The 13602-nt window shown below is 50.7% G+C and overlaps 1 protein-coding gene across 2 annotated transcripts in view; it reads left to right on the top strand.

Moving 5' to 3' along the window:
- Positions 1-12793, top strand: part of RIMS4 (regulating synaptic membrane exocytosis 4) — a gene marked incomplete at both ends in the record, with an annotated part of 61456 nt that extends 48663 nt beyond the window's left edge. For both annotated transcript variants that reach the window (XM_082856680.1, XM_082856679.1), the window contains 4 exons: positions 7043-7155; positions 7453-7554; positions 8160-8299; positions 12575-12793. In XM_082856680.1, coding sequence (XP_082712806.1) covers positions 7043-7155; positions 7453-7554; positions 8160-8299; positions 12575-12793 — 574 coding nt within the window. The remainder of the gene's footprint in view (positions 1-7042; positions 7156-7452; positions 7555-8159; positions 8300-12574) is intronic.
- Between the last annotated feature and the right edge of the window lie 809 nt (positions 12794-13602).

The following is a 13602-nucleotide window of genomic DNA, read 5'->3' as shown; positions in this document are numbered from 1 at the left end:
ACAGGTGTGGGCATGGGCTAGGAGATGGGGATTTGGTTGCTTCTGTTTTATAAGCATCAGGATTTGTTGAGCACTTGACTGCACCAAAGCCTGTTCTAAGGCGTTCATCTCATTTAATACTTACAGCAGCACCAAGGGTGGCCTACCACTGTTCATTCCTACTTCACCGAAAAGGAAACCCAGGCTCTGAGTGGTGAAGAACGTGTCTGTACAACCAGTGAGTGGGGGGAATCAGGATTCAAATCCAGGCCTGCCTGACCCCAAAGCGTGGACTGCAGATCCCTGTGCTCTGCCCTGGGCAAGGCTAAGATCCCCTCGGGACACAGAGACAGTGTAGCAGAGAGATAGAGTAGATGAACCCCGGAACCAGACTCCCAGGTTCAAATCCCAGGTCTGCCACTTAGCAGCAACATGATCTTGGTCGGGTTACTTAACTTTTCTGTGCCTTGGTTTCCCCTTCTGGAAAGTGGGTATTAATAATAAGTACCTAGCTTGCACAGCATTGTTAAATGAGGTTTAAATGAGTTAATACGGATAACTTAGTACTATCAGTGCTTGGCTCATGGCAAGCTTTTGATCAATAAAAAATAAATCAAATCCCTGGCTTCACGCCTAGGAGCTACGCTCTCGTGGCCGGGGTGGGGGGAGGGGTAGGTTTGGGAATGTCTCGAATACTTGAGAAGCTGGAGTCAGGACTGTGTGATGCTGTGTATCCTGGCATACAGTCAGTGCTGCTGCAGTGCTTGTTTTGCAAACGCAAATTTGTTCCAACACGATTGAAGTATTCTGGAATAATTTGAGCACAGTATAAACTTCGCCTTTGCTCAGGTGTGATTTCATCCACGAGAAACACGAGGTGAACTCGGGAAACTGCACCCATGTAGGAATGCACAAAACATACTCCTCACTTCCTCCTGACCCCCCTCCCCCCACACCTGGTGTTACAGCTTCCCACCCGTCAGTTTCAGACAGCCCTCCGTCACCACATTGCAGCAACTCACACTGCAGACCTGCTGACACTCATTTCCAAAAGCAAGCATCAGGCTGTCTTCACGGTAAAGCACCATATTTATTGTAGTATCTGTGCGTTTCTTAACCATTTTACACGTATAAGACTGTGCTACCATTTTTATTATATGCCTGTCCTTTTTTTTTTTTTGGATACACTTTTTGGGTGTTGTGCCCCTAACCGTGTTTTCCCCATAAGCTCTGTGTTTGACTGTAGGACTTTTCACTGCACTGTGGTTTTAGGAATGTATGTTTTGCGTTACAGCAGAACCGACTGTATTGCAGGCTCAGCGAGGCTGTGGGAGGGTGGATGGATGGACGATGGACATGTAGGGGCAGGTGGTGAATGGATGGACAGAGAGCCCGTGAACCTTTCAGAACCACATAACCCATACTCACCACGAGGGCTGGGCCGCCTTTTAATTTCTGATGAGTTGAGACAGGCGATCCATCTGGAAAAGAGTAGAAGTCAAAACCCCCGAATAACCCAATTATTTCTTTAACCATTGAGAACACGGGAAAACCAGAGGCCAAACTGAGCTCAAAGGTTAATAATAAAAGACAAATGGGTTTCAGTGCCACAAACAAAACTAACAGGATTTGAAAGGCAGGAAATCTCATTTCACCAGTAACACAAAGTAAAAGGCCAGCAGAACAGAGGTTTTAATCCTGTTTCAGGTCTCTGCCTCCGCCTGGTGGCATGTGTCCCTTGGAAGAATCAGCTGCTGTAGCCACCCTGCTCCCCCTCCCACCCCGCCGCAGATGACCTGGCCTCTTTGTCTCAGGCGTCCAGATGCTGCACTTCCTAATAGGTCTGGAATTGGAAGTGCTGTGAAAGCACCACAGAGGGCTTCCCTGGTGGCACACTGGTTGAGAGTCCGCCTGCTGATGCAGGGGACACAGGTTTGTGCCCCGGTCCGGGGGGATCCCACATGCCGCAGAGTGGCTGGGCCCGTGAGCCATGGCCGCTGAGCCTGCACGTCCGGAGCCTGTGCTCCGCAACGGGAGGTGCCGCAGCAGTGAGAGGCCCGCGTACCGCAAAAAAAAAAAAAAAAAAAAAAACACCACAGAGAGGGAGAAGAGGCTCTCCCAGGCCAGGCAGCAGGGACCCGCTAGCCGCGGCATCTCAATCCTTTACTCATTCAGCAGATGCTGTGTGCTAGGCCCTTTGCTAAGCACCTTGCCTGCGTCATCCTGTTGACTCTCCCCAACAGCTCAGCCAGGTGACTATAATTTATTTCCATTTTATACATGCAGCTCAGAGGGATTACCAAACTTACCTCAGGTTGCACAGCCCTGGAACCCAAGGTCTGTATTACGCCGAGTTCAGTCTCAACCAGTATATTTTCCCATTTTGGGGACAGCCCAAGGGTCTGGCAGTAAAAATCTATTGAGTTCCTACTGAATAAGGCATGGTCTAAGTAGCAGCAAGTTTGTGGCATTTACTAATTCAGCACACTCTTTCCTACCCCTTTGGGAATGGATCCTATAAGCAGAGATTTTCAAAACATTTAAAACTGGTACAGCACAGGCACCCAGCAGTGGGAGGGCTGCACTTCTGTCTCTAGGGTAGGTGTGGGCTCGTTTGCAGGTAAGAAGGTTCAAGTGCAGAGCCACCAGCCGCTGGCCAGAGGTCACACAGCAGGCACTTGACCAGCAAGGAGTAGGATCAGCTCTGACTTTGTATCCTCTGCCTTCCGTCCTCCAGGGGAGTCCCCGAGGTGGAGCGGGGTCTCTGATGCAGTTGGTCCCCTGGCCAGCAGGGACCTACCTCCATTTTATTCTTCCTCCCTCCAGCCCCATGGAGGATGGGGCAACCCGTTCAGGGTTTCTGGGGAGTCAGCCTGGTTCCTTGGCAGCCAGCGAGGCACCCTGGGATGGGAAATCAGGCCGCCACCCAGATATAAACAATCACCGCTGGACACCAGGCCTACCAGTTCCCCATTGTCTGCTCAGAATCCCACCAGGAACTGAGGGGCAGACAGTGACGATGTTGGAGGAAACTTTCAGTTTCAGGCTGCAGAAGGCCTTGCTCTGCCTTGGGGGGCTGGGCCCCTTCAGTGCCTTAGATCCCACGAGGTACCGCTATTTCTCGAGCTTTTAGAGCCCAGACCCTCCTAAGAGAATGGATTCCAGACCCTCAGGAGGCTGGGGTGGAAAAGAAACGGGTGTGGAGCAAAGGCCAGGTCACCAGCTGTGAGTGGGTCTAGGTCTTAGCTTTCGTGCTGTTAATTCAGGTTCTTTGGGTTTGCAAGCAGAGCGGGTATCCATTTCTGTCCCCAGGTAATTAAGTTATTTTTCCCATACTTTCTCTATAACACCGTTGCATGATTGTAGAGATAATAGATGCGGAAGCTTGACTGCCTGGGTTCCAATACTACGCTGCCATTTCTTAGTTTGGCCCTCTCAAAGGTGCAGTGGGAACACGTGCTCCTCTCCAGGGCATGGAGGGACACACAGAGCCTCAGAGATGCTCCAGAGTCATTTGACAAGACACTAGACAACATTTCTGCAAAGCATCACGCCCTTTTCTCAGCTCCACCCAATAAGAAGCATGGGCACGAGTTCCTTCTGCTTTCAGAGTCCCCAAACCTCTGTGGAGTTTCCCATCATCCCTGAGCACTGCCAGCCCAGCCTGGGGACCCAGACCTTCCTCGGTTCTCTTCCCTCCCTGCCTGACTCCCTCTGCTCTCCCTGGCTGGGGATTTGGGGTTGGTTTGTTTACTCACGGGCAGGACGGCCGGGTTTTGCACCTCTCCTTCCAAGACTGCTGCTTCTTAGATGTGAAACTCAAAAGCTAAGAATCTGACTCTCTTGTTCTCTGCATCCTACAGGGTCATCCCTTCTCTGAGGCAGTAGACCTAGGATACCGTGGCTCCTGCCTAAATGGGGAAAGGGTGGCAGCAGGTAGTAGGAAATCATGAAAATGAAAAAGTACTCAGGCTAAAATCTCAAATTATTATCCTTCCATTGACTCTGCCAATAACTTAAATCAAAACAGAATTTGTTGGAATGATTGTGGGACATCTCACGTGCTTGAGGAGAGAACTGGGTGGACAGGACTGGGTGGCTAGTAGTTTGGGGCTCTTTTCAAGGACAGGCCATTCACACGGCTCAGTTCTCATGACTGTTGGTCTCCGGGCTTCTCTTTTATTTCCCAGAGAGAGTCTTTGCTTGACTGAGCTTGGGTCAGCTGTCTGACCCTGTGTCCATCAGCTCTGGCCAGGGGACAGGGTCACTGCATTCATTAGTCAAACCAGTTGCTGTAACAAGCCTCTTCAATCAATGACTTATGGCTTAATGACAGTGACTTAATACAGACATTTGTATTTTGCTCATGCAAACTTCAGTGCAGGTGTTTCTGGTCATTGCTCCCAGCCAGCTCCTTTATTCTCGTCTTTTTTTTTTTTTTTTTAAATCCAATACGTGTTTATAATTCCTCTACTGTCAGATATTTAGATTTGTTTCCATTTTTACTATTATAAGTCATCCGTGGCTAAATACAGTCCTTTTCTCCTCAATGTCCAAAAGCTTAAAACAGTTGATTTCCCTCTTTTCTTCCTGGATCTCTGTCCTTTCCTGTCTTCTGTGACATTGTATACACCTGCAACATAGACCTTCTCCAAGGTCCTGAACTAGACTCTCTTGCCCCTGCCTTGTCTCAGTCACCTTCCTGGGCGAGAGACAAGTACTTACTCTCTCCTGCTCTTCACTAGGCTCCTTTACTCTTGTGGTTTCACCATCCTGAGGACCTCAGGACCCTCTGCTGGTGACTCTGGTCAGGATAGAGGGAAGATAGTATGTGGGAGGTGGCCTTCCTTCCTCTCCCCTTGTTGCTGGACCCTGTGTATCCTTTGGCCCCCAGTTCAAATTCTCCTCTCCTGGTCCATTCTGGGCCTCTCTTCTGATGACCCCTGGGCTCCCACAATCCGAGGTGGGCGGGTAGAGGACCGGTCGTGCCTCATGAGAAGACAGTAGTCTTTTTTAGTTGTTTCTTTGGGGGGCAATATGTTTGTTTGCTCAGCAGAATGGTAAGTTGTTTGTGCACGGAGTCTTCTCTTGTTTCTTCCCCCAGCTTGCTTGGAATTTTATACATAAAGGCCAAATAGTCTTGGGTGACATGAGTTGGGCAGTGGCCTTGTATGGTAGCAGGCACTGCCATCATATAGCCCTCGAACAGGTGTCTTTCTCACTCCTGGCCTCAGTCTTCCAATCTATGAAATAGGGAGTCTGCTGGCTTGGAGGACACCTTCCTGTAACTGTTTGCAGAGCCAGCAGGTATATCCTTTGCCAACTGTGAGGTTCTGTGAATTAGCAAGGAGGTGTAAAGGCAGGCAGCTGTGGTTCAGGCACCAACGAGCATGTCTAGGGTGTGAAGAGCTGGGTACAGGCAGAGGAGACCATGAGTGAATTGTTCTCTCTGAAGAACTGGGGCAAAGGTAGACTAGCAGAGTGGTTTGGAAGCAGAAGGGGGCACCCTCGGAGTGGAACCAGAGACCCCAGAAGCCGAGAGCTCAGCAGGTTCCCTGAGAAGGAAGCTGGGGGCAGGGTGGCAGCTGCTCTCAGGCTGGGGAACAAAGTGTACAGTGCCCTTGAGGCCCAAGGCAGGCTCCCCTTCCTGTTCAAAAAGCCCCTGGCTGCTGCTGTGAAACCCAGCTCACGGTACGTGTTTATTAAAAGTTAGCTGTTACTCTTGGAACACGCCCAGGTGGAAAGTCACCTGCGGTTGGCCTTAGTGTTGAGTGTTGAGTGTCCAAGTGTTGAGTCTGCCCTGTGAGTTCTGGCTTTAGGTTGGCCTGAACCTGCTTCCTCATCTGAATAATGCTGATAAAATAAAAACAAAACAAAACAAAACCATCCTCCTTTGTTTGTGGCAAGGTTCCTATGAGAATGCTTTGCTCCTAAAGGTAATAGGGGTACATCAGGCATGGTACTTAGTGCCTGATCTCATTACATACAACAGACCTAGGAGATGGGAAGGAAAAAACTAAACTTGGTTTCAGCAAAATAATATAATAATAATTGTTGTTGTTGTTGACTTACGTAACAACAACAACAAAATATCTCTTGCTTCAGGCAGAGTTTGATCCAGGAGGTCACGCAGTGCCACCTGTGTGATGTCTTCCTTCATGGGCTCCAGACGGCAGCGAGAGAGCTGCCAGAGGCTCCAGGTTTCCGTCTCGGGCTCAAATCTGATGGGAAGAGAGAGCTTCTCACTTCCTACAGTTCGAAGAAATCTTCCTGGGCAGATTCTTGTGAACTGCATTGGGCCACACGCCCAACCCTGAGCCAGTCACTGGCTAAGGAAGGAACGGCTTGATTGGCTAGGCTGAGCCTACGCCAGCCTCTGGAACCAGGTCTGCTCTGCTCCATGCGAATCAATGCCTTGGGGGAAGGGGCTCCCCAAAGGAGATTTGAGGTCTTGTTCCCAAAGGAAGGCGAGTGGACATTGGGCAGCTCTATGGCAAGAGCAAGTGCGAACCTTGGAGGCTGAGCCACTGGCGCCGTGCATCTCAAACTGTCCAGTGCAAACAAGTCTTCTGGGGCTTGTGTTAAAAGCCAGTCGCTGATTCAGCAGCAGGGGAGTGGAGTGGGCCTCAATTCCCTTTCTAATTAGCTCCCGGGTGACGCTGCTGGTGTCTGGACCACACCTTGAGTATCGCAGCTCTCACCCATAGAGCCAGGCATTGACAGACATCATCTCCCGTGAATCCTACAGCCACCCCGAGAGGCGGGTGTCACCATACCCATTTCATGGAGGGGGAACCTGAGGCTCGGCGAGGAGAGGTAGGACAGGGAAAGGTACAGGACACAGAAGCTAAGCCCTGGAATTTTGGAGTCAGAGCTGAGATTTCAGGGCTATTAAAGTAGAAAGGAGGCAGAGATAGGACAGCGGTCTGCCTGAGGCTGGGTGATGGATGTGGACAGAATCACTGTGGAATGAGGGCCATTCTGGAGCTGATTGCCTGAGTCATCAGAGTCCTCAGTCGGCCCCTGGGAACGTCTGCTTTTGTCTCATTCTTTCTTCTTGCAGCCTTAACTATGGGGGAGTTTGCCTGGCATCGGACGCCCAGTTCAGTGACTTCCTGGGCAGCATGGGGCCAGCACAGTTTGTGGGCCGCCAGACCCTGGCCACCACGCCGATGGGTGAGTGTCCCAAGACCTGTTCCAAATGTTGGGGGGGGGGGTCCCCACCAGAAGCCCCGTGTCCCTCCCTCCTTCCCCTCTGCCTTGCCTCCATCTGCTGAGTACCCAGCTTGGAGCCCAGCTCATACCTGCCAGGCGCTCCGCAGAGCCCGGGCGCTTGGTGTGGGAGTTGTTCTGGTCTTGTTTGGGGCTGGGAGCAGGGGGAAGGGATCTCATCCCTCAGCGGAGAGGAGGAGCTGAGTCCTTGACGGAGCTCCCAAGCCACTTCCCAGTCTCAGCTCTTGGGGCCTGTTGCAGGGGATGTGGAGATCGGCTTGCAGGAGCGGAACGGTCAGCTTGAAGTGGACATCATCCAGGCTCGGGGACTGACGGCCAAGCCCGGCTCCAAGACACTGCCAGGTGTGGAGGCTGCCCTCCCGTCTGCAGGGTCGGGGGTGGAGGTCGGGGGGATGTCCTGAGGGCTGTCTGGGTCTAGAAGAGAGAAAACTGGGTCCAGCTCTGAGGGATCCCTCAGTCCCAAAGCGAGTGACTCTTGTGTAACTGGTGATTTAGGATTTTTTCTGGAGACCCAATTGAAATTGTCCATTGACCTTGTCAGCCTCCCCGACTGGACTGAGCTCCTGGGGGCCAGGGACTGTCTTTCCTGTTTATGGTTCTACGCTAGCGCCTGGTAGGGCTCATGGAATACCGTGGGTGCTCAGCAAACATCTGAGTGAATGGATCAACCATGAATATATAAGCCCGGGAAGGGTGAGCAAGCCAGGGACTGAGAGAGGGAAAGGGTGAGCAAAGGAAAGGGGAGGCAGGCAGGACCACCCGAGGGGGCCGAGTAGGCCCCAGCTAACCCTGGCTGCACCCCACCACCTACCCCCACCTGCCCCTGTTGCCTCTTCTGCAGACCCCCTGGGGGGACTCTGATCCCCAGCAGCGGGTCCCTCTGCTGTGCCCTTCGCCCACCATGTGGGGCTCAGGCTAGAACTCATCCTGCTGGCCTCTGTCCCCAGCGGCCTACATCAAAGCCTACCTGCTAGAGAACGGCGTCTGCATTGCCAAGAAGAAGACCAAAGTCGCTCGCAAGTCGCTGGACCCGCTGTATAACCAGGTGCTGCTGTTTCCAGAGAGTCCCCAGGGCAAAGTCTTGCAGGTGAGGGGCTCGGGGGTAGGTCGGGGTGCAGTATCAGAGGGAGAAGGAGGCCCTTCTTGGGGGTGGGGGGCTCCCTGCAGGGCTTCATCTGGAGGAAGTAGAGCACTGTGGCTAATCTGAGCACCACAACTTGGTGTGCGACTTTGAACAAGTTCCTTTCTGAACCTCAGCTTCTTCATCTGTAAAATGCGGATACTAACAGTACCCACTGATAATGTTACTGTGAGAGTGGAATGTGTGCTTTGTGCAAGCAGAGTATTTGCAAGTTTGGCTCTACAAGTGGCTGCCGTTAACATCATCATCATCATCACCATCACCACCACCACCACCACCACCAGCCTCTGGAGGCCAGGGGCTTGGCATGGAGCACAGTGGCAATAGACTGAGAGCCTTTGGAGGATCCAGAGAGGTCTTCGGCTCCGTGGCTTTTAGGAGGATCTGGGAGCCAGAAAAAGCTGCCCATCATGGGGCCGGCAAGGCCCGGGTTGGATGCCTGCAAGAGCCATACACCTGCCCTCTCAGGGCCGCTGTTTGGGCGCCTCTAGCTTATACCTCAATTTCTTGCTCCTAACCTGGGCAGGCAGAGCAAACAAGGGTAGGGCCAAGGTGTTACAAGTCGCCAAGACAGTGGGACTTTTGCCAAACTGGGAAGCCCAGGTCCTGTCTAGGACCTAGTCTTCCAACCTGTGGGTTGAGACCCATCAGTGAGTTGTGAAATCAATTTAGTGGGTCTCAACAAGTATTTTTTTTTAATGGAATGGAATAGGAAATAGGAAAGAAATAGGAAATAGGACTAGGAAAGGTAAGTCTTAGTAAGATAAGTCTTATTTGGTGGAGCCCTTGCTTCAATTATGAATCCCATGTGTTTACTGGGTGATGATATAAATGACTGTCTTGCTGTATATACTGGTCAAAAAAGTTTGGAAAAAACCCTTCCGGTCTAAAGACACTCAGAGACAATTTGAAACAACCAGAAGACCATCTGGGGCCCACATCTGGTCCACTGGACAAAGGTTTGTGCATTTTGGCCTGAGCATCTTTGGAGAAGCTCCAGAGCACATCCCTATCTGGGATGCGGAGGGAGTGGGGAAACAGAAATCTGACATGGGGTCCTTGCTACTGAGCCTTCTGACTAATGTCAGAGCAGGACAGGCCCACTGCAATTGAGGAATGCCAGTTGTATTAGTCTGCTAAGGCTGCCATAACAAAGTACCATAGACTGGGGGGCTTAAGCAACAGAAATGTATTTCTTACAGCTCTGGAGGCCAGAAGTCCAAGGTCAAGGTGTCACAGGTTATGTTTCCTGAGGCCTCCTTGGGCTGCAGACGGCCACCTTCTTGCTGTGTGCTCACATGGTCTTTTTTCTACATGCAGACATTCCTGGTGTCTAGCTGTGTGTCCTAATCTCCTGTTCTTATAACAACACCAGTTAAAACCACAACCACCCTAACGGCCTCATTTTAATGTAATCACCTTCTTAAAGGACCAGTCTCCAAATACAGTCACATTATGGGGTTAGGGCTTCAACATGAATTTGAGCGAACACAGTTCAGCCCATAACACCAGTGGAAACAGACCCATCCACACACCAGACATGAGCTTCTGATCAGCTGCCTAAGGGGTGTTGAAGACTTAGTTGAGTGACCTCGGACAAATGATTCATCCTCCCTGAGCCCCAGTTTAAACAGCTGTGAAATCGGAATCCTTTTTTGTAGGGTTGTTGGGAAGGTTGAATCTAAGGCTGGTTTAGCCTTAGAACGGTTCCTGACATGCGGTAACCAATAGCAGTGGCCCATGTCGTTTGCATATTACCCTGCATGCTTGAAGAACGTCTTACAGCTTACAGCGAGCTTTCACATCCATTATCTCCTGTGATCCTCGCTTGCCAGGTAAGCTGAGTGCAGGTGATTCCATTTACAAACAAGAACTCTGAGACTCTGTGAGGTTAAACAAACGACTTTGCCCCAAACCACCCAGCCAGCACTGGGATTAGAACCTGCGCGTGTCTGACCCTAAAGCATGTGCATTAAGACAACAGGCTCTATGCGTGATAAGCCAGCCCACCTTTGGAGAGGGGCAGAGTTAGAACCTGAGGTGCCGGAGAGCAAATGAGGGTCCTGTAGCCACAGACCATCCACCTGGCCACTCTAAGAGAGGAGGTTGACCAAGAAATGAGGAAGGCGCTGCAGAAAGAGTCTGTTGGAAAAAAGGAAGGAGGCTACCATGTACACTATACACGTAGCAGCCACTTTTTTTTAAATTGAAGTAGAGTTGACTTACAATATTGTGTCAATTTCAAGTGTATAGCAAAGTGATTCAGTTATTTTTTTCAGATTATATTCTACTATAGGTTATTATATGATATTGAGTATTCTTGTTGCTTATCTATTTTATATATAGTAGTTTGTATCTGTTAATCCCATACTCCTAATTTATCCCTTCCTCCCTCCCTCTCCCCTTTGGTAACCATAAATTTGTTCTCTATGTCTGTGAGTCTATTTCTGTTTTGTAGATAAGTTCATTTGTGTCATATTTTAGATTCCCCATATAAGTGATATCATATAGTATTTGTCTTTGATTCACTTCACTAAGTATAATATTCTCTAGGTCCATCCATGTTGCTGCAAATGGCAATATTTCATTCTTTTTTATGGCTGAGTAACATTCCATTGTGTGTGTGTGTGTGTGTGTGTGTGTGTGTGCACATCTTCTTAAGCCAATTGTCTGTTGATGGGCCCTTGGGTTGTTTCCACGTCTTGACCATCGTAAATAAAGCTTCTATGAACATTGGGGGTGCATGTGTCTTTTCAAACTAGAGTTTTCATCTTTTCTGGATATATACACCCAAGAGTGGGATTGCTAGATCGTATGGTAGCTCTATTTTTAGTTTTTTAAGGAACCTCTGTACTGTTCTCCATAGTGGCTGCAACAATTTACATTCCCACCAACAGTGTAGACGGGTTCCCTTTTCTCCACACCCTCTCCAGCATTTATTATTATTATTATTTTATATATATATAATTTATTTTATTTATTTTTGGCTGCATTGAGTCTTCGTTGCTGCACGTGGGCTTCTCTCTGGTTGCGGCGAGTGGAGGCTGCTCTTCGTTGCGGTGCACGGGCTCCTCATTGCGGTGGCTTCTCTTGTTGCAGAGCACGGGTTCTAGGCGCGCGGGCTTCAGTAGTTGTGGCTCACAGGCTCTAGAGCGCAGGCTCAGTAGTTGTGGCGCACGGGCTTAGTTGCTCCGCGGCATGTGGGATCTTCCCGGACCAGGGCTCGAACCCGTGTCCCCTGCATTGGCAGGCGGATTCTTAACCATTGTGCCACCAGGGAAGCCCACATTTATTATTTGTAGACTTTTTGATGATAGCCATTCTGACCAGCGTAAGGTAATAGCTCTGACCAGTGTAGGTAATTGTAGTTTTGAATTTTTCTAATAATTAGGGATGAGCATCTTTTCATGTGCCTATTGGCCATCTGTATGTCTTCTTTGGAAAAAAAAATAGTGTATTTGGGTCTTCTGCCCATTTTTTGATTGGGTTGTTTTTTTCAATATTGAGTTGTATGAACTGTTTATGTATTTTGGATATTAACTCCTTGTCGGTCATGTCATTTGCAAGTATTTTCTAGATTTCTGTAGATTGCCTTTTTGTTTTTTTGATGGTTTCCTTTGCTGTACAAAAGCTTTTAAGTTTGATTAGGTCCCATTTGTTTATTTTTGCTTTTATTTCTCTTGCCTTGAGAGACTGATCTAAGAAAATATCGCTACGATTTATGTCAGAGAATGTTTTACCTAAGTTCTTTTCTAGGGGTTTTGTGGTGTCATGTCTTACACTTAGGTCTTTAAACCATTTTGAGTTTATTTTTGTTTGTGGTGTGAGAGAGCGTTCTAATTTCATTGATTTACATGCAGCAGTCCCACTAGCCACTTTTTAAAACTTTGTTTCCGAGGATCTGGAAGCAGAGGGCCTTTTGGGGGGTGGGGTGGCAGGTAGGACACTCATAATGTAGGGTCAGCCCTCAAGGCTTGGGCTCAGAGACGGGGCGGGTGGAGGATGGAAAGAAATGGCAAGACCAGAGGCCGGACGCCAGTCATCCAGGGACCAATAATGGTGGCACTGGAGCCGGGAGAATATGGTGGGACTCGAGCCATTTTAGACGGTAGAATTCCCTGGACTCAGAGACGAATGGGGCGTGGGGTGACCCCAGGTTCTGCTTCTGGGCCCGTGAGTAGCACTGACAGGATTTGAACCGCTGTGTCTCTTGCCCCGCAGGTGATCGTGTGGGGGAACTACGGGCGGATGGAGCGGAAGCAGTTCATGGGCGTGGCCCGCGTGCTGCTGGAGGAGCTGGACTTGAGCACCCTGGCCGCGGGCTGGTACAAGCTCTTCCCCGCCTCCTCCATGGTGGACCCCGCTGCGGGCCCCCTGCTCCGGCAGGCGTCCCAGCTGTCCCTTGAGAGCGCCGTGGGGCCCTGCGGCGAGCGATCTTAGTGCCGGGGAGGGGGAGGGGCTCCCCAAGATGGTCTGGAGACCGCCCAGCCCCGACCTGGGACCCCAGGCCCAGGGGCACATTGAACAGAGGAGGATGGGGTTCTCCCCCCACAGCGGGGAAGCAGAACGGGGAGACCTGCCCCCTCAGGGCCCCTCCTCACCCCTTCTTTTCCTCCTATCCCCTGAGACCTTCCCTCTCCCGATGGGATTGGCTGCACTTTTGACTTGGCTGGTTCTTGACCTGGTGGATGTGGCTGCAATCCGGAGAAAGGAAAGACCGAGGTGGCAGAGCAAACCATCCTCCTGCCCCAGACACTGTCCGACCGCTCCCCCTTTTTGCCTCCTTGGAAGCTCGCTGCCCGGAGCCAAGTCCAGAACCCAGCGGCCATCTCCATGGTGCCAATTACCAGCAAGTGTCTTTCCTGCGGCACCGGGTTCAGGCAGCTACTCCTGCCCCAGAGCCTATGGGGCAGCTTTGCAAGGATCCGGAGCCAGCTCCGGGGGGCCCCAAGCCCCTGACTTGAAGAGGAGCTCAGGCCTCCCTCCACCTGCCCGTGGAAGGAGCTTTGCCGCAGCCTGTTCGAGTCCATCTGTCTGTCCCCTGCCTGCCCCTCTTATGGTGGCTCTAGCACTTGGGGTCCTTCAGGGACCAGAGGATAGGAGGGGTGCCCTGGGCCTGGCACAGACCCCCAGGGTACCTGCCTCTGTGGGATTGCAACAACCTAGTTTGCAAACCGTTAGTGGACTGGACAGAACTCTTGTCGCCTGTGTTTTAGCAGAGGAGCTGTGGGACCCCGATTTTTGAGAAC

The sequence above is a fragment of the Leucopleurus acutus genome, assembly GCF_964270905.1.
Source record: "Leucopleurus acutus genome assembly, chromosome: 16".
NCBI classification, from domain to species: domain Eukaryota; kingdom Metazoa; phylum Chordata; class Mammalia; order Artiodactyla; family Delphinidae; genus Leucopleurus; species Leucopleurus acutus.
This window is presented reverse-complemented; position numbering and strand designations above follow the sequence as displayed.